Source organism: Cricetulus griseus, chromosome 4, assembly GCF_003668045.3.
Source record: "Cricetulus griseus strain 17A/GY chromosome 4, alternate assembly CriGri-PICRH-1.0, whole genome shotgun sequence".
In the NCBI taxonomy this organism is placed as follows: Eukaryota; Metazoa; Chordata; class Mammalia; order Rodentia; family Cricetidae; genus Cricetulus; species Cricetulus griseus.
In genome coordinates this window covers 51,396,493-51,421,817 of record NC_048597.1, presented here as the reverse complement: position 1 = coordinate 51,421,817, position 25,325 = coordinate 51,396,493, and the positions used below count along the sequence as shown (strand labels likewise).

Here is a 25,325-nt window from a genome sequence, read left to right as displayed (position 1 = left end):
TATTGCATAATCGGGATTGTGTTTTAGAGACGTTTTATGTTTTTTTTTTTCCTACTTGGCTATGGTGAGCTCTTCAGCCATAGTTAGGATCTTTTAAACATCCATTTTGGGGTGTGTATGCTTATGTGCACCTCCTTATGAGGAGGCCAACGACAGCCACTTGTTTTACTGGGGTTAAAATCCAGTGTCACCATGCCTGGCTCTTTTGGGTGAATTCTATGGATCAGTATCAGGTTCTTGTATGGTAAGCACTTTACAGACTATCTCTCCAGTCACTATCTCTCTTTCTTTTTTTGTTTTTAGTTTTGAATTTTGAGACAAGGTTTCTCTGTAGATTTGGAGCTTGTCCTGGAACTCACTCTATAGACCACACTGGCCTTTAACCCACAGAGATCCACCTGCCTCTGCATCTTGAGTGCTGGGATCAAAGGCATGCGTTACCACCATGTCTCTCTTCAGTCTCCTATTCACCCTTTTAATAAAAGCATATGCTCTAGGATGTACTATATCGATTAAATCAGATTCCTGTTATTTTTGGGTTCCTTTCAAGGTTTTGTTGTTTTAGTAATGTTGATGTCAATATCACAGTCTCCTCTGATCATACACTAAATGATAGAATCAAGAGTTTTATATATAGCAAAATGCACTTTAAAATCCCATTTTGTTTCTTCTTCTTCTTCTTCTTCTTCTTCTTCTTCTTCTTCTTCTTCTTCTTCTTCTTCTTCTTCTTCTTTGTTTTTTTGAGACAGGGTTTCTCTGTGTAGCTTTGGAGCCTATCCTGGCACTTGCTCTGGAGACCAGGCTGGCCTCAAACTCACAGATATCTGCCTGCCTCTGCCTTCCAAGTGCTGTGAGTAAAGGCGTACCTCACCAATGCCTGGCTTGTTTGTATCTTCTTACTGCTATTCCTCACCAGAAGAAAAAGTGATGTGCTGTCCGTCTCTGGCCCATTTTCTTTTACTGGATCCGAGACTTCGCTGCATGTAAGAGTCCCCTCTTGTTTAAGTTTCAGTCCCCATCTCAGGTGCAGCTGTTAGAATCTGCCAGTTCTGGAGTGGAATTTGGAAACCTTCCATTTTGTCTACTCTTCTGGAGAGCCGACCAAAGCACATTTGGAGCCACAGATGAGAAATGCTTTTAAATAAATGGCAGAGAGTCAGGAAATTCAGATTACTCACCTGTAAACATTCACACGCTTGGTAAGAAGTTGAACTTTGAGACACCAGAGGCCTGCTTTTTTTTTTTTTTCCCACACTATCTCAGAGAATCTCAGCTCTTAGGGCCACAGGTAGACCTGACCTGTAATGACAGCAGAAGGTGGACTTCTTTTTTTTTCAAACTTATTCTTCTTTCATACATTACATCCTCTCTGAAGTTTCCCCTCTCTCCACTCCTTCCTGTCCTCTCTCCACTCCTTCCTGTCCCTCCCCATCTCCCTTCTTCCCCAGATCAACTCCTCCTGTTTCTCTTAAAAATTAAACTAAACTGAAAAACCAAAACAAAACAGGCCTCCCAAGTATATCCACCCAATATGGCCTAGCAAGTTACAATAAGTCTGAACACAAACCTTCATATCTCAGCTGGATATTGCAACCCAGTAAGAGTAGAAGGAAAAGGGTCCCAAGCACAGGCAAAAGAGTCAGAGACACCTCCTTCCCACTCCCATTGTTGGGAGTCCCAATGACGCCAAGCTACACAACCATAAGGTAGATGCGGACGGCCTAGCTCAGACCCAGACAGGGTCCATGTTTGTTGCTCGTGAGCCCCTGTGAGCCTTGCCTAGTTGATTTTGTGGCCCATGTTCTCCTACAATCAGAAGGTGGATTTCTTCTGATCCTACTGCAGAATTCTCAGAAAGCTGAAACTGATATAGAAAGAAATATTCTGTGAGCTTCTACTGAAAACTAACATCAGAAATTCTTGTGACTTCTGCAAGCATACATTACATAAAACAACTTCAGCCATTTACTAGTTCAGTTTACTTCATATTTCCTGACTGTTTTAGGGCAACTTTTGTTATTAAATAGGTATTGCAGAGCTGCAAGCACGCTCTTTAAGGGGGTACTACATCCTTGCCCCTTCCTCTTTCTCTTACCATTTGGCTCCAAGGTAAGAACTTTTGCTTTCTGTGTGCCACCCACCATGATATGTTGCCCCACCACCGCCCAGAAACAATGAAGCCAGTCGACCACGGGCTGAAACACGGCAAACTGCGAGCCAAAATATCTCTTTTCTAAGCTGATTATCTCAAGAATGTGCACTATCTGACAGGAAGCTAAGATGAGCTCACACAATACACCTTGGGTTCACAGAAGGGGTGGGCTGAGTGGCAGCCCCTCCCTTTTGAATAGTCAGTGGTGGAGGAGAGGAAGTGGTGGGCGTGACCCAGAGCTGTTTTAGAACCGAAAAGTGAAGGGTGCTAAGGTGAGCTCTTTCAACTGTTAAACTTCTCCTAAGATGATACTTTTTATCCCTTTAGTCCCTTTTGTTCCCTGTTAATCTTTATTTTCCATTCTTTCTCTTTTTTTCTCCCTCCCTCTGCACATGCGTGTAGGTCAGAGGACAACTTGTGGGAGTGGGTTCAATCCTTCTACCATGGGAGTTCTAGAGATCAAATTCAGCTTAGTAATCTTGGTGACAGGTACCCTCACCTGGCAGGCCATCTTGCTGACTCCTACATGGTAATGGTTGTAATAATTTCTGTCCCATTCTTATGTCAAAGGTGCTGTAGGAGTCAGGACAATGGTCATCCAGGAGCTCACTAGGAAGCTGTAATTGAGACCTAAGGAAAGTGGGAAAATATGTATAATTGCCAGTCCCTGGGAGCTCTGGTGGGACACCAGCCACCAGCTTTTCCTCTGCTGCCCCAGGGAGTCTTAAGCAGCAGGACCAAGTGCCCAGGGCCACATGCCCATGGCCATGTGCCCACTCACTCACATACCCTATCTGTGGCACATGTGGATAGCCTTGGAGGTATTGAGACTCTGACTTTAGTGTTCACCAGCTGCCAAATGCCACCACATCCTTTCTGTCTGGTGCAGTGAGCACTTAGTACATAAATGTGCTCCCACCATATCTGCCGTGGAGACATGGAGATGGTGTATCACTAAGAGACCCCCCCAAGAATGGATGTTTGTGCCATGTCGCTACTGGTTATAGCTTGTCTACCTTATTAGATTGTTTTTATTATTATGGAAAGTTTAAAAAGCACAGGAGTCGAAAGACAATGGGCCCCCAGGTTAATATCACTCGCTCATCTCAGCGTCTAACCAATCTTGTTTCATGTATTACTCTTCTCTAGAGAGAGGAGGGGCAAGCATACTTGAAAACCAGATTGCAGACATTTAGGGTCTGGGAAAAAACTGAACTAAATAAGGGCTGTGCTTCCCTTTCTGGCTGGTGCGTGTCTAAGCCTGTGCTTAAAAGTGGCAGGTGCTCAGAGTGCAGTTGTCGTGTTGAGGGAAGAGAAAATAGCAAACTCTAGGGCAGATTTCTAGGAAGGAAAGGTATGTGAGGGTGCCCTAAAATAATGCCTTGATGTGGCCTGAATTTGCTTTCCACAGATTCCTTTGTCACTTCCCATATCAACATCTTCATTAAATACAAGAATGGCTCTGGGAAGAGGGAGTCTCACAGTTACCTAAAGAATAGTACAAATAAGTCCGATGGCATTTTCCCAAGCACCACCTGGGAGTCACCTGCCCCAGAGATAATTTTCTTTTGGAAAGTCATCATGTTTATAATTGTAAACATATTATATATGGGTGGAAATTACTATTAAGGCAGCAGGGATATGATTATGATTATCTCGGCTATATCTGATAATCCGAGGATCATGGTGATAGTCAGACAGCAAATACTGTAGCTCTGGAAATATGGCAGGTGTTTGGGTGTGCCTTCTCATTAAATCCTTATAACGTCATTATGAAGTGAGCATGTTCCGTCCTCCCACGTTTATATGAGCTAGGAAAATGTGGAGAGAACCTGTCCCCAAGCCTCTGGTCACTCAGCTGACAGGCAGAGGACCGGGTGAGAGATCTGTGTTGAACACAGAGAGGTGTCCTAACCCCTTTGTATTTTTTTCCTCATAGAAACAAGGAAGTTTTGCCCTTGAGCTTTCTTCTGTGTCGTCAGTTTTATGGAGGACCCTTAAGCTCAGAAGGGGTAAGTGACTGTTTTTAACCGGGCCAGGTTTAGTCTCAAGAAGTGGGATTAGGAGAGGAGGCCTAGTTATTTATTAGTCATACTCTTCTCTTTGAGGGTAAATGTCTTGTCTTTGAACAAATTCCATAAACTGCAGTTCAGGGATATTAGTTTATCATTATTCATAGCGCTTCAGTTCTCACGTAGAGTTCTTAAAAAGATTTTTAAGGCTGGTGGGATGGCTCAGTGGTTACGACTACCTACTGCTCTTCCAGAGGACTCACATTCGGTTCCTAGCCTGTGACTGCAGCTGCAGGGGATAGATAGGATAGTCTTTTCTGGTCTTTGTTGGCACCTGCACTTACATGCATATACCCATATACAGACATATACACAGTTACAAATACAACCTTAAACAATTATTTAGCACAATTTTAGATTCACGGAAAAATTGTATAGAAGGTATTTTCGAACCTCACCCCACCCACTGTAGGATCTATTTATTTATTTATTTATTTATTTATTTATTTATTTATTTATTTAAGTCAGGGTCCCCCTGTGCATTCCTGGCTGTCCTAGAATTTGCTCTGTAGACCAGACTCGCCTTGAAGTCACAGAGATCTGCCTGCCTGTTTGCTAAGTGCTGGGATTAAATGTATGCATCACCACCACCACCCAGCCAGCTTTTAAATTTCTTTAAGTCAAGCCTCCCACACCCAGTAAATGAGATAGCTTACATGTGTATTTTTTAAAAAAATCCTTCCTGCTTCTCACACTGCAGTCATTTTATGATCATAAATTCCTTTAATTCAGTAAGCATTTCCAGGCAGCATCTCCATAAATAGTTTTCCGAAAAGCAGTGTTCAAAGGCCAGATTTACAAAAGATTTTTATGAAACGTGATCACCAATCATCACATTTAAGTTTCCTGAAATGAAGTTCTCAAGTCCGCAAGAGGTTGTCTAGCTGGCCCAGAGTACTGATGGCTTTTTGCCATCTTAGGGGAAGAGACCAGGCCTTTAGGCAGGCATTTGAACTAGTTCCAAGGAGAGGGGTCGGAAGGGGCAGTAGCGTTACAGGTCACAAGAGGCACCTGCAGGATTCAGTTGTAGTTGTGTGTGTTGGGCCTGCCCAGGCATGAAGAAAAGAAATAAACCATCAACCTGAGGGTGTTGCTGATGAACGCAGGGGCTCACACCCCAGTCAGTTTTACCTTTAACCAGGTGTGTGGTTCTGGGCAGTTTAATGGTCTTTGTGAGCTGGATTAGTGGGGCAAGGTGCCTGCTGACAAGTCTGATGTCCCAGTTTCACCCCTGGGGCCCCCATGATGAAATCAGAGAACACCAGTTCCCATAAGTTGGCCTCTAACCTCTGTACCTCTGTCCCGCTCCATAAATGAATACAACTTTAAAAACAAGGAGACTAAAATTCTTACCTTACAGGAAATTGTTTGCCTGTTGTCCCCATTTTCCATATGTGTTGAAGCCATAGTTCACAATGTGATGGTACTTGGAGATGGAGCACAACTATCCCACCCCTTTGGGACATTTAGGTTAAGGTGAGGTCATAAAGATACAGCTTTCATGTTGGGATTAAGTCATATAAAAAGAACAAGAGATATGAGATCTGGATTTTAATCTCTCTGTCTCCGTCTGTCTCTGTCTCTGTCTGTCTGTCTCTCTCTCTCTCTCTCTCTCTCTGTGTGTTTGTGTGTGTGTGTGTGTGTGTGTGTATACATGTACCAAGGAAAAGTCATTGGGGATATAACCAGTACGAGGGCCCCCAACAAGAGGCTAACCATACTGGACCCCAATCTGAGATTTCCAGAAAGCCTCCAGAAGCAGGAGAACTCAAGTCACAGTGTTTTATTGTAGCAGCCAAGCAGGGTGAGGCTGTAGGATTGCAATCTGTGCAGCTGTCTAAGAAGGGGCCTGTAAAGAACCCTAGGCCACCCCACAGACAGGTCTCTTAGTGTACACAGGGAGCTGTAGTTGCCCATCAGAGAGGGCTCCAGCCAGCTCTGATGAGGACTTCAAGATGGGTGGCATCCATACTTAATGTATATGTGCAGTTCCTTTTCCTTTCTTGTCACGTAAGATTTAATCAGGAGCATGTGCTCGTTGGTCCTCAGCACAGTCCGTTAGACTACGGAAATTAGCCAAAGTCTGGCTTTAGTCCTCGCTGCATTTCTCTTGATAAGATGTTTGGAATTTGAGGCATAATGTGACTTTGATGGTTCAGAGAGGATGTGGGGATGCTATAAGCTGTGCCCCACAGGTCCTCAGCAAGTATCTAGTGAATTTACCAGTAGTGGTGCTGGACCCGAAGTACTCTGAAAAGCTGGGGTTTTGTTAATAACTAAGAACATACTCCTCTTAGAGATGACTTTGTATTATCCCACCTTATGGTATTGAAGTATGAAATCAGGACAACTTACCACGTATGAGAAACACCATTGATAAAGTGGTGGTCCAGGTGGCTGCCAGTATATCTGCCCACTGGCCATCCCTGGACTAGTCTCTTTAATGTAGCAGGGAGAGTGATGGTCACTATTTGGTGGCTGCTTTAGTGTAGTGATATATTGTTAATGATTTATTAAAGCTTGCCTGAGGATTCAGAAAAGCAAAGTCAGTCTCAAGCTATAGAGATCGGGCAGTGGTGATACACAGGTTTATTCCAGCAGCCAGAAGCTAGGAGATGGTGGTACATGTCTTTAATCCTAGGACTCAGGATTAAGAGATAGATGGGTCTCTCTGAGTTCAAGGCCACCCAAGGGCATACAAGTTTGAATCAGTCTAAAAGAGTAACAGAACTCAAGTCTTTAATTCCAGCACTAGAGGGGTATAAAAGATAGAAGCAGGGTCTTCAGTAGAGTAGAGACATTAGTTCTCTAGCCACACTGAGGAGAGGCAACAGTTTGAGGCTTGGTGAAGAGCTCATGGGCCTGAGGTAGAGATAAGACTTAATGGCTGGCTGCTTTGCTTTCCTGAACTTCAGCTTGAAGTTTGAACCCCAGTATCAGTCTCTGGGTCTTTTATTTATCCATGCTACACTTTACTGTGTACCACGAGGCTGGTGAGGGCTTTATATGCTAGTCCAGCCCTGTAAGAATGTAGATGTTATCTAGGTGGATTTCATCCCCCCCCCCCAGTCTCCAGATAAGGAAGGTGGGGGTCAGTGAGGTGACTGGGCATAGATGGCAATGGCTGCTGTGTGATAGAACTGTGGTTTCTGTCTGCATTCACATCCCTGATCTTTACTTATTTTTCTAATAGATTGTTGACATCCTCTGTTTGGGTCCCCTTGTGTTTCTTGTCCCACTCTACTGCTGTTGGGCTCTGTTCTGAGCTAGCATCTCACTGAGCTCAACTGGGATTCAGTTTCTTTTTTTAAATTAATTTATTTTTTACATTCCAATCCCAATTTGGGATTGGGTTTCTAATGTGCACTGAGGTCTGTCATTTTTGGATAGGATTTCTACCTCAAACAACACATCCTTTGTGATTGCCTTTCAGTGGTCCCTGGACTAGAACTGCTGGGCAATGGCAGACATCGCCTCTTAAGTTGTCATCACGTTCTCAGTCGGACTGGAAAAGTATAATTCGAAACTTCTTCACTCCAGCTGAAGTAGAGATACACATTACTCATAAAATAAGAGACATGGGCTGCAACCCACCCTACCTCCTCCCCTACAGATTACGATTGTTGTTGTTTTTTACCCTGTGCCTGACTGTGGTTGGATGGGTCACCAGCAACTACTTTGTGGACCCTATTCAAGTGATCCCCAAGGCAAAGGTCTTCATGGCTAGTTTCTACAAGGTCATACCTTTGGGGAAGGAAGAAACGCTGGTCCATGATGCAACCATGGAAAAAGTAGAACTTGGTAACTGCCCTTCTGTGTCTCCAAACCTCAGTAAGTATTTGCTGTGTTTGTTTTGTAAGTACTACAAAAAATTCACAGATATGCAGATTATCTGACAGGTATGCAGAGAAGTAAAAGAAAAAAAATCAGGAGAATACAGCCTAGTTAAGTTTCACCAAATGAATATCTTGGAGTCAGCATGCCAGTTAAGAAGTGGTATCCCCCAAGAATTTTGTAAGTCCTATACTTTTTTTCATTCCATATCCTGACTCCATATGCTCACTTATGTTGAATATATGAATCAATATTTACATCGATTCTTCAGAGCACCAGATTGCTCACACTTTCCCAGAAAGCCCTCTAAGCCTTGTCTTGTATTGGTCCCCTTTCCCAGAATGCCTTTCTGCAGTCCACATCTGTCTAGTGGGTTCCTATGTAGTTCATATGAAACTCAGCTTAGATCTCATTCCTCTTCTAGGAAGGGCTCAGGGACTGTCTGGGAACCAGCCCCTGCCCCAGCCCCAGCCCCAGCCAGCCCCAGCCCCAGCCCCCCAGGAAATCTCAGCTCACTTTGTGCTCCACCTGTTGTGTTGGTCACAGTGTGCTACTTTTCTGTTTGTGTTTCTTTCTTGGAGAGACAGTAAGCAAGCAGTATGTAGACTGGGTGCCCCTTCTAGCTGTGTAGTCCAGCTGCTCTCCCAGACAGGCATCTGTGGCTCCCTGTGTACACTAAGAGAGGGGTCTGTTGGGTGGCCTGGGGCTCTTTGCAGGCCTGTTCTTAGCCTGGTGTGGGTTGTAGTCCCTCTCTCTTAGTATGCCTCAGGCTGTTGAGAAAGGCGACATGAACAACTTGTAAGCAGCTTGAGAATTTAAAGCCTGTTCAGTGTATGTGGGCTCTTACTGGGGTATAAGGTATGGATGGGGAAGGTATCTAGTTCCTAAGCAGAATTCTGTCTCCTCCCTTACTAGTCAGCATAGCCTTTGAATTCAGGTCAGAAAATGGGGATTAGTTACACTTCAGTCTGATATCTGAAGCCTCACCCAGGTTTTATTAGCATGGACTGTCTTGAGTTTCCAGCAACTGGCAGTTGCTGGAAATGTCTACCCTGGTGGCATTATGGGAGAAGTTGCAGAGTCTATGTAGTTGTCATCCTGGCTAGGGAGTCAGGTGGACTTCAGCTCCTTCCTAGTACCTTGCCTGCAAGGATCTAAGCATGAGAGGTGTAGGGCAGAAGTAGGAAAAGGGCCCTGTGCAGGAATTGGAGTCTATAGAATGTCCTCAGCTTTGATATTTTACCCTCCTTTTGGTGGAGGAGTTACCCAATCCTTTCTGATCTCTAGTGAGGTGGCTGGGCAGTCTGCATGCCTCATTCAGAAATGGATCATAGAGCCTGAGCTGACTGTCCAGGCACACGAAATGCTCTCAAATACCTGTTGTGTGCTTCGTCACCAGGATGTCATTTTCTTATCGTTCTATGTACAGTTCAGGACTAAATGAGACTTTGACTGGTTGAGAGCAATAGAAGCTGACACTCCTCTGGTGCTAACAGTGCATTGCATCAGGTAGAGGGTCAACCCTTCATCTGAATCAGTGGTGTAATCCCCAGAGCTTCACGCCACAGCCCCTCTTTCGACATGTGTCCCGTGTTGATTGCAGGAGGCCAGAGCAAGCTCATTTTTGAGCCAGACCTCACTTTGGAGGAAGTACAGGCAAAAAACCCCAAAGTGTCTGGAGGCCGGTATCACCCTGAGGAATGTAAGGCTGTGCAGCGGGTTGCTGTCCTCATTCCCCACCGCAACAGAGAGAAGCACCTGACGTATCTGCTGGAACACCTGCACCCCTTCCTGCAGAGGCAGCAACTGGACTATGGCATCTATATCATCCACCAGGTGAGTGTGGGGCTTTCCTTGACCTTGTACTTTGTGGAGGCAGCGATATGTTTGCCTGTTTGGGGTCAAAGGATCCTCATCAAAAGGAGAGTTTTCTTCCATCACCCTTGAAGAGAGCAGAGGAAATTCTGACCCCAAATGTCGAGTCATGGACCAATCTCCATGAAATGTTACTATCCTAAAATGTACCCCTGGAGGAAGCCTGGGTACCTCTCATATTAGCCAGCAAAAGCCAATCCACACCCCTGAGCTCTCCTGCCTGTCCTGTTCCTTCTGGGCTTTCGGTGTTGCACAATACAGGGTTGGGCTTCTCCCTGTTGCTATTGAGTGAGGCTGTGCAGGAGAGAGATCTTGCTGAGTGCCAGTGGTACAGCCAGCCAGTTCTGTGGCTTTCTAATCATCTCAGCCTTTAACTCCACCACCATTTATCATGCCAAACAGGCGAGGTTTACTTTTCACTGTCTTGACTCACTCATTTGGCTTGCAGAAGCAGTTAGTAGGAACAGCATGTAACCAACTGTAGGCTGCCTTGGAAAAGTTCGGCTCTAAGGTCAGTCAGTTAATGGTAAAGATGCCTCTATTTGGTATTAAAGTTTCTTAAAAGAAAAATGGGGCATCAGTTTGAACATTGGTGTGGTAAGCTTTTACTTGCCCTGGGCCATTTAAATAATACCCCCTCAGATCCTTATAAACTCTAATAAGAGTGTGGGCAAAGTAATTAACTGCTTCCTTAATAGCAGATGTAGCTGATAATACCAATTTGGGGTAGAATTGACAGCTCATGGGTTCTCCTGTGTAGTGTATACTTTATGAGAGACTTGATAATCAGCGGGTTTATCTAGTACATCTGTGTCTGATTTTTAGGACTTGAAATAAAACTTTAGAGTTTTTAAAGATTTATTTTTATTACACGTATATGAGTGTTTGCTTACATGTCTGTAAGTGCATCGTGTGCATGACTGGTGCCCACCAAGGTCAGAAGAGGGTCTTGGGTTCTCTGCAACTGGACTTAACAGACGGCTGTGAGCTGTCAGGTGGGTGTGGGTAACCAATCCCATACCATCTGCAAAGCAGTAACCACCGAACCATCTCTGTAGCTCCTATAGCTTCTTGTTTGTGGTTTGTTCTTTGAACAGGGTCTTATGTCGCCCAGGCTTGCCTGACACACAGCCAAGGATGATCTTCAGTTTCTCATCTTCCTGCTTCTGCTTGCCAAATATTGGGATTGTAGGCATACATCACCACCCCTGGTTCTGCTGGTGCTGGGAGTTAAACTCAGGGCCTTATGGGTGCCGGCAAACATTCTACTAACTGAGCTAAATCTCCAGCCCACTCATTTTGTTTTGGAATTATTTTTGGTTTTAACGTTGTTGGTCAAAACGGTGATTGATTGAGCCTGCGTTCTTACTCAGGATGGGTAGCTACCAGAATATGGTACTCTTTTTAGTTTGTTTTCAAAATTATTTTTGTGTGGGTGCTGTACTCGCTTGTTCATGATAACACGAGTTGTTTGTCTCTTCCTACCTTGTTGAGATGGGGGTCTCTCTTACTGTTTCTGCTGTTGATACTCCAGGTTAGCTCACCTGACACTGTCCAGGCAATTCTGTTTCTGCCTTCTGTGTTGTCACAGGAGTGCAGGGGTTGCAGGTGTCTGTGCCTCATATGGCTTTCCCCCCACCTTTAGTTGGACCAGTCCTTGGTTAGCCACACCCACAAGTTCCGCACCACCTTTACCCCAGCACATCTTGCAGGCAGGGCAAATTGTAGGTAGAAGGTTGTGTGGCTGGGTTGATGTCCCAATCCTTCCACTAGAAGCCTTGCCTGGTCACAGAATCATCTGGCTTTGTATACGAGTTCTGGGTTGAATTCAGGTTGTGAGACATATGTGGCAGTCTCCCAATTTTTTTCTCTGGCTCTTCTTCCTACTCCTTCTCCTACCCTACCCCTTTTCACCCCGCCGCCCCCCCACCCCAGATTGGCCAGGCTAGCTTGATGAATCCTCCTGTCTCTGCCTCTGAGTACTGAGAGGCAGTACTCATAAACATGTGCCATCACTCCTGGCTGGGTCCTCTGTCATTTGTATGAACAGAAACATATCTACTCTGTACTTTTTCAGGAAAGTGCTGTGGTAATGTCTAAGAATGGCTTATGACCTTGTTACAATAAACTGTCAACTCAGACTTTATTCTTACAGAATTTGATTTGCCTTGAACAAAGCAATACTGAAAAGTCCTGGGTCATATTGCATGTGAAGTGTTGATGATATTACAGGTCAGGTTTCTTTAGATCCCTCTGCATGGGATCTAAAGCTTAGCTTAGTCTCTTGGGAATTCAGTGTCAGCATGTAAGGTTAGCTGGGGATCAGCTGAGAGCTGACAGGGAAGCAGTGACACTAATTGATGTGACAACCACATTCAAGAGGTTTTGCAGTTTTATATGGAATTAATAATGACACTTTAAAATTGAGTTTAGAACACTTAACATGAGCTCCAGGCTCTTAATAAATGTAAGTGCCCAATTAATTAGTGTTGCTTTATTTTTATTTGTATTTTTAGACTACATTAATTTTTTGTGCTAAAATACTACATAAAATGTATCATCTCAGCTGTTTTTCAGTTTTTAAAAACTACCTTGTGAGCCTTTAAGCATACTGTTCTGTAGTATTAAGTATGTAGGGTTCGGTTGGGTGTGGAAAGATGACTCAGTGGTTAAGAGCACATCCTGCTCCAGCAGAGGTCAGTTTGGTTCCTTGCACTCACTTCCCAAAGCTCACAACTGCTTGTAACTCCAGTGCCAGGGGACCTCGTGCCTTCTTCTGACCTTAGAGAGCACTTATATTCATGTGGCATATACTCACATGGGTAGACACACACACACACACACACACACTGAAAAATAAAATAGCATCTGGGAGTCTGAGGCAGGAGGATTGCTGTGAGTTCCAGGCCAGCTTGTTCTACAGAAGAAGGAATGTCTCAAAAACAAAAACAAAGAAAATTTGCTCTCATGCAACCAACCTACTAAACTTTTTCGTCTTTCTAAGCAAATTAGCCACCATCAGACACCTTGCCAGACTCAAGGGAATGCCTTTAAAATATAGAATATAAATATGTGTGAAACACAAAGCAAAAACTGGTCTTTTGTTATCATTGCATTTCCTGTTAGATCCTTAGTGTCTGTGGTCTTGTGAATGAACAAGGGTAATATACCTCTCCTAAATGAGTGTGAAGGGAGAGCCTTATCTCAGGAGCACTTCTCATTTTAATTTCCATCCTCAATAGACTGGAAGTAAAAAGTTTAATCGAGCCAAGCTCCTGAATGTGGGCTATCTGGAAGCTCTCAAGGAGCAAAACTGGGACTGCTTTATATTCCACGATGTGGACCTGGTGCCTGAGAATGACTTCAACCTTTACACATGTGGTGATCAGCCCAAGCACCTGGTGGTTGGCAGGAACAGCACTGGCTACAGGTAAGGCAGCTCTGGCTGTGCAGCCTGTTTTACTATGACCAAGGCTGTAATGTGGTATCCGGAGTGAGTTAGGAAAGCAAGAGGTGCAGGAAAATGGCCAATTTTCCCTTAATGTGCAGAACAGCAATTAAAGGATGTAATAAGGAGAAAAAAGACCTCCCACAACCTTGGCAAGAAGCACAAAAACAAAGGGAGAGGAGAGCAGTATGTAATCCAAGCATAGCAAATCATGGTGGCCTCACCCTGCAGCACCTGTGGCAGGACTTGACAGACTTTCCCACACAGTAGAATTCTAGTCACCTGTCCATCTATCCTGATCTCCTCTACTGGACAAAGTGACCATAGGTCAGTGTTTGGACATGCTATCTCTTTTTAGGACAGCTTGCCAGAGTTCTAGAAAAAGGTGGAGTACAGATATCTGATTGGGGATCAGGATATCCAGGACAAATTCCTTTCTTTCAAAGCCACTATGAGAAATGCCACCATTCCTTCATTCCTCTCTATTTCTATCCCCAGGAGAGGAACAAATGGTTTTAATTGTGTTTTATAACAGCTCCTAGTCATACTCAACTGAAGGAAATAGGGATTGGGCTAACTTCTAGGTAAATTAGACTGGTTGCATGTACGCTTCCCTGTCACCTTCCTCTAAGCTGCCATTCATGTGTATTCACTAGGCTAGGGGCCAAGAAGTCAGTTTGAAAAGGCAGTTTAATATATGAGACAGGAAGCTCCTGTGGAGATGGTTAATCTGCAAACACAGCTGTATGCACTTGGGAGCGAGGGAAGGAGGGAGGGATAGAGATGGATGGAAGAAAGGAGAGAGGGAGAAGTCAGTAGGAAAATAAACTAAACGTGAAATAGGGTGGGAGACTCTGCCGAGCATATAGAGTGTGAAAGGGAAACTGAGTCTCCTGACACCTTCCTTGGTCTTCCCTTCCATGTTGCCTCTGCAGTGTAGGTCTCTACCTTGTACTCCTCAAGAGAACTCTTTTCTAACTCTCATGAGCATTCCTCTCAGGGTAGGAATGTAACCCACTCCTTCTGAGGTCCCTGAGGAATGACATGTTTATTAGGCTTGTTTAAGGAGCATGGGTGAGCAGCTACCTGCAGGAAGATGTGTGGCACTAAGGCAGCCTTTCTGGAGGTCTGCACTAAGTATGGCAGAGGGGCAGCTTCTCTGTGCCCACATAGACAGTGGTCCATTGGGTTAACCTCCCTTAGTCTATGTAACTTAGCACCTGTCCAGATCTCACAGTCACGTGCATTTTATACATATGGCTGGGAGGCATATCTGGCAACAGAGGCCAGGGCCCAGTGACCCTCTCTGTTTCCTCCTCCTACGTAGAAATGTCAACTGTCCGCATGTCCAATTGGGATTGACTCTCTGCCTCCGAACCTTAAGCTTCCTGTTCCTTCTGAGCAATTACACAGAATTGTTAAGGACAGGTCTTGGATTAAGAGTCTAGATTGTATCATTGTGTTAACCTGCCTTCAATGGGCAGAGATAATTGCCCATTCCTGCTGGGAACTGATTTTGACTTACACTGTGGTGTCACCATCATGGATTCCATCAGATGCTGTGCTCTAAAAGAGACAAATGCATACCTGAGTCTTGCAGTTTAATGTGTCCTTACAATTGGCCAGACACATTGCTGCTATTCCCAGACACCACTCACAAGCTTTTGTCTCCCTTGCATAATTTGAATTTGCTTGCTTACCTTTTGACTTAAATCTCTGAGGAAAATTGTGACCCTCTTTTAGAAACTGAAAATAATCTCATTTGATGACCTGTGTGTGTGTGTGTGTGTGTGTGTGTGTGTGTGTGTGTGTGTGTGTGTGTGTGTGCATGCTCTCGTGTGGACATGCCAATGGGAGTTAAACATAAGGCCCTTGTGGTATGCAAAATCTCCACCACTGAGTTATACTTGCCCTGTACTTCCTGTCTTCATCTGTTCAGACCTAGATTTTATATTTTAAGTAAATTTTATTACTTGAATTTTTCCTGGCTTATTGTATGCATCATATGGATGCCTCATTTATTTGTGGCCAGAGAGAGGTAGACCTTCTATCTCCTTAACTTTGCTATCATGGGCAAAATTCTGCCAGTGGCTGGCACATTCAGTTGCAGGCATTCAGTGCCTTCTGCTGGCAGCTCTGTTATTACTGTGTCATGGAGCATCAACCAGCTCAGGCTTCTTCACGCTCCCCTTTCAGCCATGGCAGCCATCTTCCAGTAACCCACCCAAACGACAAACAAAAGGGAAAGAGGAAGGACAGAAGCTCTATGTGCTCTGGGCCTTTTAGGAAACACGGACTTGTTCCTTTGTCTGCATACTACAAGAGGGGTGACGTTGTACACATCAAGGAAAGGGGCACTGTTCAAAAAGGAATGCCCCATAAGTGTTATGGCAAAACTAAAGAGTCTACAACATTACCCAGCATGCCATGGGCATTGCTGCAAACAAGCAAATTAAGGGCAAGATTCTTGCCGAGAGAATTAATGTGTGGATTAAGCACATCAAGCTCTCCCAGAGCCGAGACAGCTTCCCGAAGCAGGTGAAGGAAAATGATCAGAAAAAAAATGAAGCAAAAGAAGGGCACCTGGGTTCAGCTGAGGCACCAGCCTGCTCTACCCAGAGCCACACACTTGGTGAGGAGCCTGAGCTGCTGGCGCCCATTCCGTACAAATTCATGACCTAACATACAGGAGGGAGTAAGTGGCCTGGACTGTGGAAACAAAACAAACAAACAAGAAATATTTTCACTTGCCACACATTGAGCACGGGGAAGTTAAAGTAATTTGTCCAAGTATTTCAGCCTTGTGGTGAATTTTACTGCCAAGAATTCCTCTGAATTTGCCCCCTTTCTCCAAGAACTCCATTGTAACTCTATGACTATATTTTCCTTATTCTGGGGACCTTACAGCCCTTTAAAATGTATGTGTAAGCTTACCTTAGGGCCAGTTAAAATGTATCCTATTCCAGAAAAGGGACCAAAAGCAACAGGCAGTACAGAGGCATTTGCTAGATAGCTGTGGTGAGACTAGGTGTGTAGTTTTCCCTGGAGGTGTCTGCTGTTCCTTACCAGATCAGAGCTGGTCTCAGTGCTCCTTAGCCTATGTTGGTCTTCACCAACTTCTCACCACCAGATCCTCCCCTTTTTGCAGATCTGGGTCCTCCCAGGCTCTGTTCCTCTTGGTGTGGCAGTGATTCCTTTATAAGAAAGCTGGGGTTGTTCAATTCCGTGGTGGCACTGTGCTCTCAGCCAGCTGCTAGAGCATCATGAGTGGTGGTATTGGCAGTCTTCTCCAGAGCTTGTATAGCGTGCATGCTGGGTCTCTCATAGAGACTGCTCTTTGGTGCCTGGAAGGTTTTGTGGGGCTGGTATTTCTTTCTATCCACAGGGTCCAGATGTCGCTGCTGCTTTGGTAGTTGAGTCCCTTCCCAATTAACTAGAGTCTGGGAATCTTGGAACACAAGTCATTGCCCATAAATGATAGGAATACCCATGTTCTAAATATTTTATTTCTTTTTATTGGTTTTAGGTTGAAAATGCCGTTTCCCAGAACTTTAGGTACTCAAATGTAATTGCGATGGTCAGTCTAGGTTGTCAATTTGGTTAGACTGAGAGGTGCCAATGAGATGAGTTGGGTGTACCTCAGGGGTGATCTGAGGCATCTCTAGAGATAGATCCTGAGAGCTCTGACCCCATCAGTGGATTAAAGGAGGGGTTTGTAATATGATGGCATTAATGGGAAGTGATGGATATTTTCAGAGCTGGGGTCTACTCGGAGGAAGTAGGTCACTTGATGTTCTCAGGGGTGTATCTTGTCCAGCCTCTCTTCCTCATCTTTGTATCTTGACTGTCAGGAAGTGGATAGCCTTCTCCACTGGCCATACCTTTTCCATCATGAAATTCTCACTTGCCACAGGCCTGAAAGCAATGGAGCCAAACATAAAATTTTCCTCCTTTAAAGTTGTTCCCTCTCCCAAAATAAAAAAAATAAAGTGCTTTCCTTGGGTATTTGTCATGATTATAATCTGGTTAACATGACTAAATCTATTTCTATAATGGCATAACTAGGGTCACTAGTTTGTACTAGGAGTGTAGAAACTCCTCAGCCTCAGGGAAGCCTCAGGGATGCCACTTGTCAGGTGGGAAATGTCTACAGTGTACTGAGTCTTTCTTTTTGTTTTTTCTTCTTGTCTGGGGATGTCAGTGTTTAGTTGGCTCTGGACACTGAGAACTGAAGTTGACGGAAGTTAGAAACCCTCCATGCAGTGCCATGGCTGATGCATAGCTCCCTCCACCTGCACTTCCAAAGGACGTCAGTTGTTTTGAGGGCTAGCCTCATCACAGCTTGCTGCCTTGTCCCTAGAACACAGAAGAGCCCTTTCACCCTGGAGGTACTCTCTGGTGTGTCTCCCAATCCTTCTCCCACTCTTTAACTCCCACTCTTTTGTGTCAGTCTTAACAATGGTTCCACACATGCTCCGTTCTTCTTGCCCACTCTTGGTTTCCAGTCATTTCTCCTACTCCAGCTTCGTCAAGTGTTCACCTGTAACCACAGGTGTCTTGTGAGCTTGCACCTTTCGTCCTTCGCCTATTGGCAAAAGGCCCAGGAACATCTCCAATATAGCCTAAGAGTAATTTACTGTCTTGCCCTCAAAACCAAATTATTTTCTATACTCAATTTTTGTGAGAGGCACTGTATTTCATCCAGTTGCCCAAGCCAGCAGTTCAGGGCAGTGGGATTTTGTGTTGAGTTCTGTAGGAAACAAACTCGTAAGGTGGAGATTTGCAGAGCCAGTACACACATATCATGGACTGGAGCTGTCTCCTAATTCACACTTCTTCACTCCCAAAAGCAAAAGAGGTTAAAAAAAATTCATCATGACTCATTCATGCTGAACATGGATGGAACCCACAATTCTTCCTCACCTGGTGCCCTTAGCAGCTGTTAACATTCCTTGGATTGGTACCTGGGATGGAAGCTCACTGACATTTGAGCAATAGTGCCCTCAGGTATCCTTACAGGTCTTGAATACCGGTGTTATCAATAACAGGTATGTGGGGTCATCCTGTTTAGTGATCTCAACAGCAGCTTGAATGCCAGGAGGACAGGGAGGCAGACATGAGAAAAGACTAAATGGATGAAATGGGTGGAAGCGTGTTCTCCTCAAGTGTTCCTGGAATGCCACCCCCAGAAGCAGAGACAGCTGGAGTGTCTGTGGGAACAAAGGGTCCTTGTGCTAAATGTCACTACTTTTCTCCCTTCTCTTTTGCTGCAGGTTGCGATACAGTAAATATTTTGGGGGTGTTACTGCCCTCAGCAGAGAACAGTTTTTCAAGGTGAATGGATTCTCTAACAACTACTGGGGATGGGGAGGCGAAGACGATGACCTCAGACTCAGGTGAACAGCAGAGAAGGGGGCCTTCATGGGGCTCTGTTATCATGGTGGCTCTGGAAACCCGTGCTTATGTGTAGTTCCTATAAATGCCCGGCCAGCAGGTCATGAGGCTACAGCATTTGGCTTAAAAAGGGTGGCAAGGTGTGAAGGCAGGGCAAAATGACCGAAATTGTTCTTTGTCATTGGAAGCCTAGAAACCAAGGATGATCGTCTATTGCTGAGTTTGGGGTGCAGAAGTGTTGGTAGGGGCCTTGGGGCCCACTAGTGAATGGGAAGTCCCAAACTTAAGGTTGTCTGAGAGACTGCCACTCTGAGAATGGCCTATGACAAGTCTTGTGCTTTTCCTCGATCCCCAAGGCCCTGACACTGTTCCCAGCATATGGAGTATAGTGCTGTTGTAAGGCCTTCCTCCGAAAGGGAAGATCCTTACTCAAGTCTCGGGATGACGCGATCCCCCAAGAACTCACGAGAGACTGTCCTTGCTGCAATCGCACGGGGTTTATTGACGGGAGCCAGCGCGCTGGGGCCGAGACTCATATCCCACCAGGGGTAGAGGAGTTTCGACCCCGAATGGCTGGGAATAGGGGTTTTTAAAGGAAGAAACCACAACCCAAAATACCAAGAATACCAGTGAAGGGTCCCACGGGAAAACACAAGGGGAAACTCCCTATTTCTTAAGATTGTAAGATTCTAATCTAACTTTTTATGGCTAGCCTTTTCCTGGAACAGAGTTGCTGAACCAGCTAGCCACCCTATATCCTAGGCCTTATTTTGTCTGCTGAGGGGGTCTTCTTTATCCTGGCCTTTCACTGTCTCTAAGGAGGAGATACATGCCCCAGAGAAGGCAAAGATGTCCTTTGGCTACATGCTGTGGGGGCTACCTGACTTGAAAGGCTAACTCTCAGCTGCTGGTGTAACTCCTGGATCCCTTCAGACAACTTTCTGCTCTGAAGGACCAAGAGAAACTCCCCTGGATGCCTGGCTTCCTCGATTTCCCTCCTCAGAACTCCTCCGCTCCCTTTCCTCCCCTTCCTTCCCTTCCCTCCTCTCCCCTTCCCTCCCCTCCCCTCCCTTCCCCTCCTCTTTCTTCCTTCCTTCCTTCCTTCCTTCCTTCCTTCCTTCCTTCCTTCCTTCCTTCCTTCCTTCCTTCCTTCCTTCCTTTCTTTCTTTCTTTCTTTCTTTCTTTCTTTCTTTCTTTCTGTGGCTTGATGGTTAAAGACTTTCCCATTGCCCAGAAATTTCTATTCAAAAGCCCATGGCCTGAATTGTAATCACAAGGGCCTCCTGGCAGTTAGGGGACCATTTCCTCTTCCCTCTTGGAAAGTATGTTTCACACTGCAGTTCTGAATGAATAGATGCATGGCTATCAATCTCCCACTGGGCTGGTGGGAAGGCTGGTCAGTGAGACATTGCAATGTTTCTTAAAGAGGGGGATTTTCTTGCTTAAGGGCTCCATGTCCCCCAGCCTCTCAGCGTTCAGAATCCATGGTCAACACAGGCTGCTGGATTCAGGGTAGGGATAGAAAGAGTTAGAAGGAGCCAGTACTCTCTTCTTCCCCAAGTCCATGCATCACATAGCTAGGCTGAACTACCATAGACAGTCACTATGGTTACATCCTCACTGTTTCCTTTCCTGCTGTCCCTCAGCTTTAAGGGAGAGGGAAACCCTCGGTTTGGGTTTTATTTGGTAAGTGTCAGCAGTGGTGGGATCCCACCTTCAGCAGCCTCAAGGGTTCTCTTCAGAGATCTCTGTCCCCTGCAGAAAAGAACTTCAGGACAAGACAGTAGAGAGCAGAATGGGAATTTGTTTAAAGGCATTCTTAATATAGATCAGGTGCAGGATTAGGTGCAGGTGTTCATATAAATGGAGGTTTTTTATGGACGGGGAGAATAAGACATACCCATGTGTAGGTGCAGGCTTCTCTAGGGGAAATGACACTTCATTGTCTCATGTGCACATGTACAGGCACACAAATGCACACACCCTCGATCCTGTGGGTTTCTAAGTTAGATCGCTTAAAGGGTATAAATTACAACAAGATTTTAAAAAATTTTTAATCTCTGTTTTCTATTTTATGTGTATGAATGTTTTGTTTGCACAAACATATCTGTGTTTTGCAAACCATGTACATTCAGTGCCTGTGGAGGCCAGAAGAGGGTGCCAGAATCTACCTGGTACTGGAGACAGTTGTGAGCCATCATGTGGGGACCGAGGATTGAACTCAGGTCCTCTGGAAGGGGAACCAGTGCTCTTAACCACCAAGCCATCTCTCCAGCCCTACAACAAGGTTTAAAGATTAAGCAACACTTAACGTTTAAGTAGAGTTTAACAACCTATGAGATGGCTTACTTATTTCTCTCCCAGAATTTCCTTTTGTAAATAAAATTGGAGTGTGGTTTTAGGAGGAGGGTTATTTAGATTTAGGAATGAGTGGAGTGCTGCCATGGAAAAACTCAAGGGTATCAACATTCTGGTCCTAGGCAGACACTGTTTGTTGTTTTTAGCATCCTAGCTTAAGGTGTCTGTAGGAAAACTGCATTATCTCTGCAGGCAATTTTGGCCTTATCTGCAGTGCAGAAGCTTCCTGTCTGCAGGAAAGGCAGCTAGGTCCCAGGGTGAGGGGCCTTCCTCTTTCCATGTCCCTTTGTTCTTCTGTCTTTCTGTCCTGCCTCCATGGGAACACCATGGTCTTCAGAACAGATCGCATTCATGCACTGGATAAGCCAGGAAGGACAGAACACAACATTGGCTGAGATCTGCCAACCTTGAGCACCACGTCTGTGCTCATACAGAATGTATTACCATCTGCAAAGCACACTCCATTGCATCCCGTTATGTGGCCTTTGAAATGTGTTCTTTGTCACAAGTCTCCCTCTCAGACAAGGCCAAGATCTGGTAGGATGAGCAGACTCAATGCAGTTGTCAGTTACGAAGCTTAGACTGAACCTTGGTTTATGGCTTTCAAGAGTATGACTTTACACAGCCCTTCTTTTCCTTGTGATGAGACAACATTATTAATTAGCCTGACAGACTTGTTTATCTTGCTCTTTGGAATGTATTAAAATGAACATTTTTTATCAAGTTTTCTCTCTCTTTTTAAAAAATGATTAACTACAAGTTGGCATTTCTCAACTAGTAAATGTTAAGTATTATTTCTTTGTTTATGATATAGCATCTTGCCTGCACTTCAGGTCAGCTTGTATCTCACTGTGTGGCTTGTATCTCACTGTGTGTCACACTGCTCTTCCTGTCTCTGGTCAGCATCCCCACTCAACCTGCTGGAATCACAGGTGTATGTTACCACTCGAAGCTTCTTTTAGTGTTTGAATGATCTTTTTTTAAAAAATGGGATGCTGAAAGTTTTGCACCATTTTTTTAGAAATCACATGGGGTTATAGAATGCATTGCTTGTTAATTCCTTCCTTACAAGATATGACTCCTAAGTAGCTGGTGGCACTTTGGTTACAGAGGACAGTGACTATGTCTTAGTGACCACATCTCATCATATATGTGGGTAGCATCACACTATGCCAGCCACCTTTGTGTGTTTGTTTGTGTATGATTTTTTTATTGTAGGTGAATGGACCTTTTTAATGGGTAGATTTCAAAATAAACCTCCTTATTTTTCTAGGGTGGAGCTCCATAAAATGAAAATCTCCCGGCCCAATCCGGATGTGGGTAAATACACTATGATCTTCCACACCAGAGACAAAGGCAATGAGGTGAACGTGGACCGGTAAGTCCTGGAATATCCTACCTGGCACCCTGCTGGATGCTGAGTCTGCTGGGGCCAGCACACCCTGTTGGATTGATCACATAAGCCAGTTCACCTTGTTAAAAGCTGTGTATGAAGGAGCTTTTAAAGCAGAGCCCAAATAAGGGAGAATAGTGCATAGACCCTTATTTCTGTGATTGTGAACTCCTAGCTTCTCTGCTTTGTCCTGCTTTTTTTCTTCTGCTCACTGGATTCTTTATCAAAGCATCTGCATGTACGGATTTTTCACAAGCATTCTTAAAATATAAAAAGTTTCACAAGAACCAAAATGTCATTATCACACCTAAAATAAAATTAACAAAATACTTCATTACATCACCACATGTCCAATCAGTTTTCAGATTTCCCTTAAAAACAAAATAGCATAACAGCATCGGTTTGTTCAGTGTGATAAATAAATGGGGTCCATGTTATTATCAGGATGGCCTCCTTTGGCCTGGAGGCTCTCCTTTGATTCTTTTTCTTTTTGGAGAGAGAGTTTCACTGTCCACATAGTCCCCTTTAGCCTCCAGTGGCCCCACTGTCTCACCTTCTGCGTGCTGGGGGTGTAGGTGTGTACCACCATTCCCTACCCTTCTTTTTCTCGTTTTTATTCCTTGCAGTTTATTTTTGAACACACCAGGCCATTTATCTAGGAGATTCAGAATCACCCCCTTTATGAAATTTTGCTATTCGCCACCTGGAGATTTGATGCGTTCCTGTGATCTTTGCTTTTTTTCCCCCCCAAACTAGGGGAGCAGGTTTGGTGTCAGGCTTGTTCCGTGGCTTGGGTATTGTCAGCCCAGTCTGCTCATTTTGAGATTTCTCATCATACCTTTACCTAGTGATTTTTAGAGCCTGCTGCTTATCACATCACTTAAATCAAGGGTTGCAAAGCTGTTATATCCTAATTCTGCCATTTCATCTTCTCTTACTAAATCTCCTCACAAAGAAGGACATACTCTCTTATCTGTTTGAGTACCTTGGGGTATAGTTACTATGAGAAGGGCAAACTGAAGGGTGAGAGCCCATCGCTGATGGATCATCCTCCAGAATAGTAGTCTGGTGTCTTGAGCATCCTTCTGTTGTAGTCCATGTTCTTCATGAAAAGAAAGTGATCTTGACGTTGACCAGCTAGAACGCTTTAAACTGGCTCCCGAGTCTCGGGGATGCTCTTTAGGAGCTTCCTGCTCTATGCTTTGGGGAGAGGTGATGTCATAGCTTTGTCCTATTCTCTCCAGCCCAGCTTTGGCCTTTTCACTGAAGAACTCTGGCAGATAAACACCCTGTGGCTGTGATGGAAGAAATTTATGTTTTTTTGTTCTGATTTTTTTCCCCTTTGAAAAGCTGTATTCAAGATTTTTTTGCCCTTTTAATGATCTCGACATGTTAAACAGTGTTAAAAATCTTTTAGCTCTTTTGTTAGAGGCTGCAATTCCAAAAGAATAGACGTTTCTATGCCATTCCAGTCTTTATCAATAGCTGTGCATTTTTTCTGTTTGCTATTTGCTATTTCCAAGAGAATACTTATAAATCATATGACATGTATGAAGTGCCTTGATAGCCAGACAGACCCCTGAGGTATGTCTGTGTGGCCTCCCTAAACCCTCTTCTTCACACCTACCCCTGCCCTAGGTGACACTTTCCTGAACTTTGTTGTAATTATTTGTCATAATGCTAATTCTTTAGGCTGTTTCTTGGTTTATTATTTTCCATAGGTTTATATTCCTAAATAAAACAGGAATTAGTTTTGCACATTTTCAACTGTGTGTAAGTGAAATCATACTGTATTTCTTCCCCTTGGACATTGTATAACTCCCCATTGTGCTTCTGATCTCCACCCATGTTGTCATGGTCATGGATGAGCTCCTAGAGAACTCTTCAGTACTCACTTCTCTACCCCTGTTGCTCAGCTCCAACCACAGGGGTGGATTGATTGTCCTTCCTCAAATGCATCCTGTTCTTTTGTCTGCCTGTGCCCATTGCCCAAGTAGTCGTTGCCTTAGAGCATCCTTTCTTTCTTTTCTCACGTCGTGAATTTCATGTCTTTAAGCTTCAGTGAAACTGACCTTCTCGATGTCCCTCCTTTCAGGAAATAAGGTGCCCCTTAATTTATCCTCCTGGGTGCATGTGCGTGTGTGTCTACACACACACACACACACACACACACACACACACACACACACACACACACACACACAGTACCCTCCTATGTATAGACAGCTTTCTTCTCACAGTAGTGGAATGGTCAGAGATCCTCTGATGCTCAGCCAAGGACCTGTTCAGAGTGGGCAGCATACACCCCTTTTCTATCAGTGGTTCTTGTAACCCCTCTGCCCTATAGATGGGGGCCCACCAGAGGCAATGTCCACTATTGGCCCAGGGCCCAATGTAGGGTTTGATCCACACATACACAGCTGTCATTAATGCCTATTCACTGAGGAAAACTTTTTTTTTTTTGTAATGGGAATCTCAACAGGGATAGTAAATTGTGAAACTACTTGTGCTATACTTCGGAGCAGGACAAAGAGCAGCGAAGATTTGTGCCGTGTTCTCATTTTTATCATTCTTGCTCCGCTCCTTTTAGGATGAAGCTGTTACACCAGATGTCACGGGTCTGGAAAACAGATGGCTTATCAAGTTGTTCTTACAGATTACTCTCTGTGGAGCACAATCCTTTATATACCAACATCACAGTGGATTTCTGGACTGGTGTGTGACCTGGATCTTTGGATGATGTTCAGGAGAACTGATGATTTGATTATAATAGTTTTGGCCTAGAGACTTCCATAGTAG

At 44.5% G+C, this 25,325-nt stretch overlaps 1 protein-coding gene across 1 annotated transcript; it reads left to right on the top strand.

Annotated features, from left to right (window-relative positions):
• Positions 1-7,725: 7,725 nt before the first annotated feature.
• B4galt4 (beta-1,4-galactosyltransferase 4) lies at positions 7,726-25,325 on the top strand. Its single transcript, NM_001246695.1, is given in 6 exon segments — positions 7,726-8,055; positions 9,662-9,894; positions 13,176-13,363; positions 18,655-18,777; positions 22,407-22,511; positions 25,117-25,325. Coding segments are annotated over 6 exon segments (1,035 nt in total). The 5' UTR covers positions 7,726-7,802; the 3' UTR covers positions 25,250-25,325.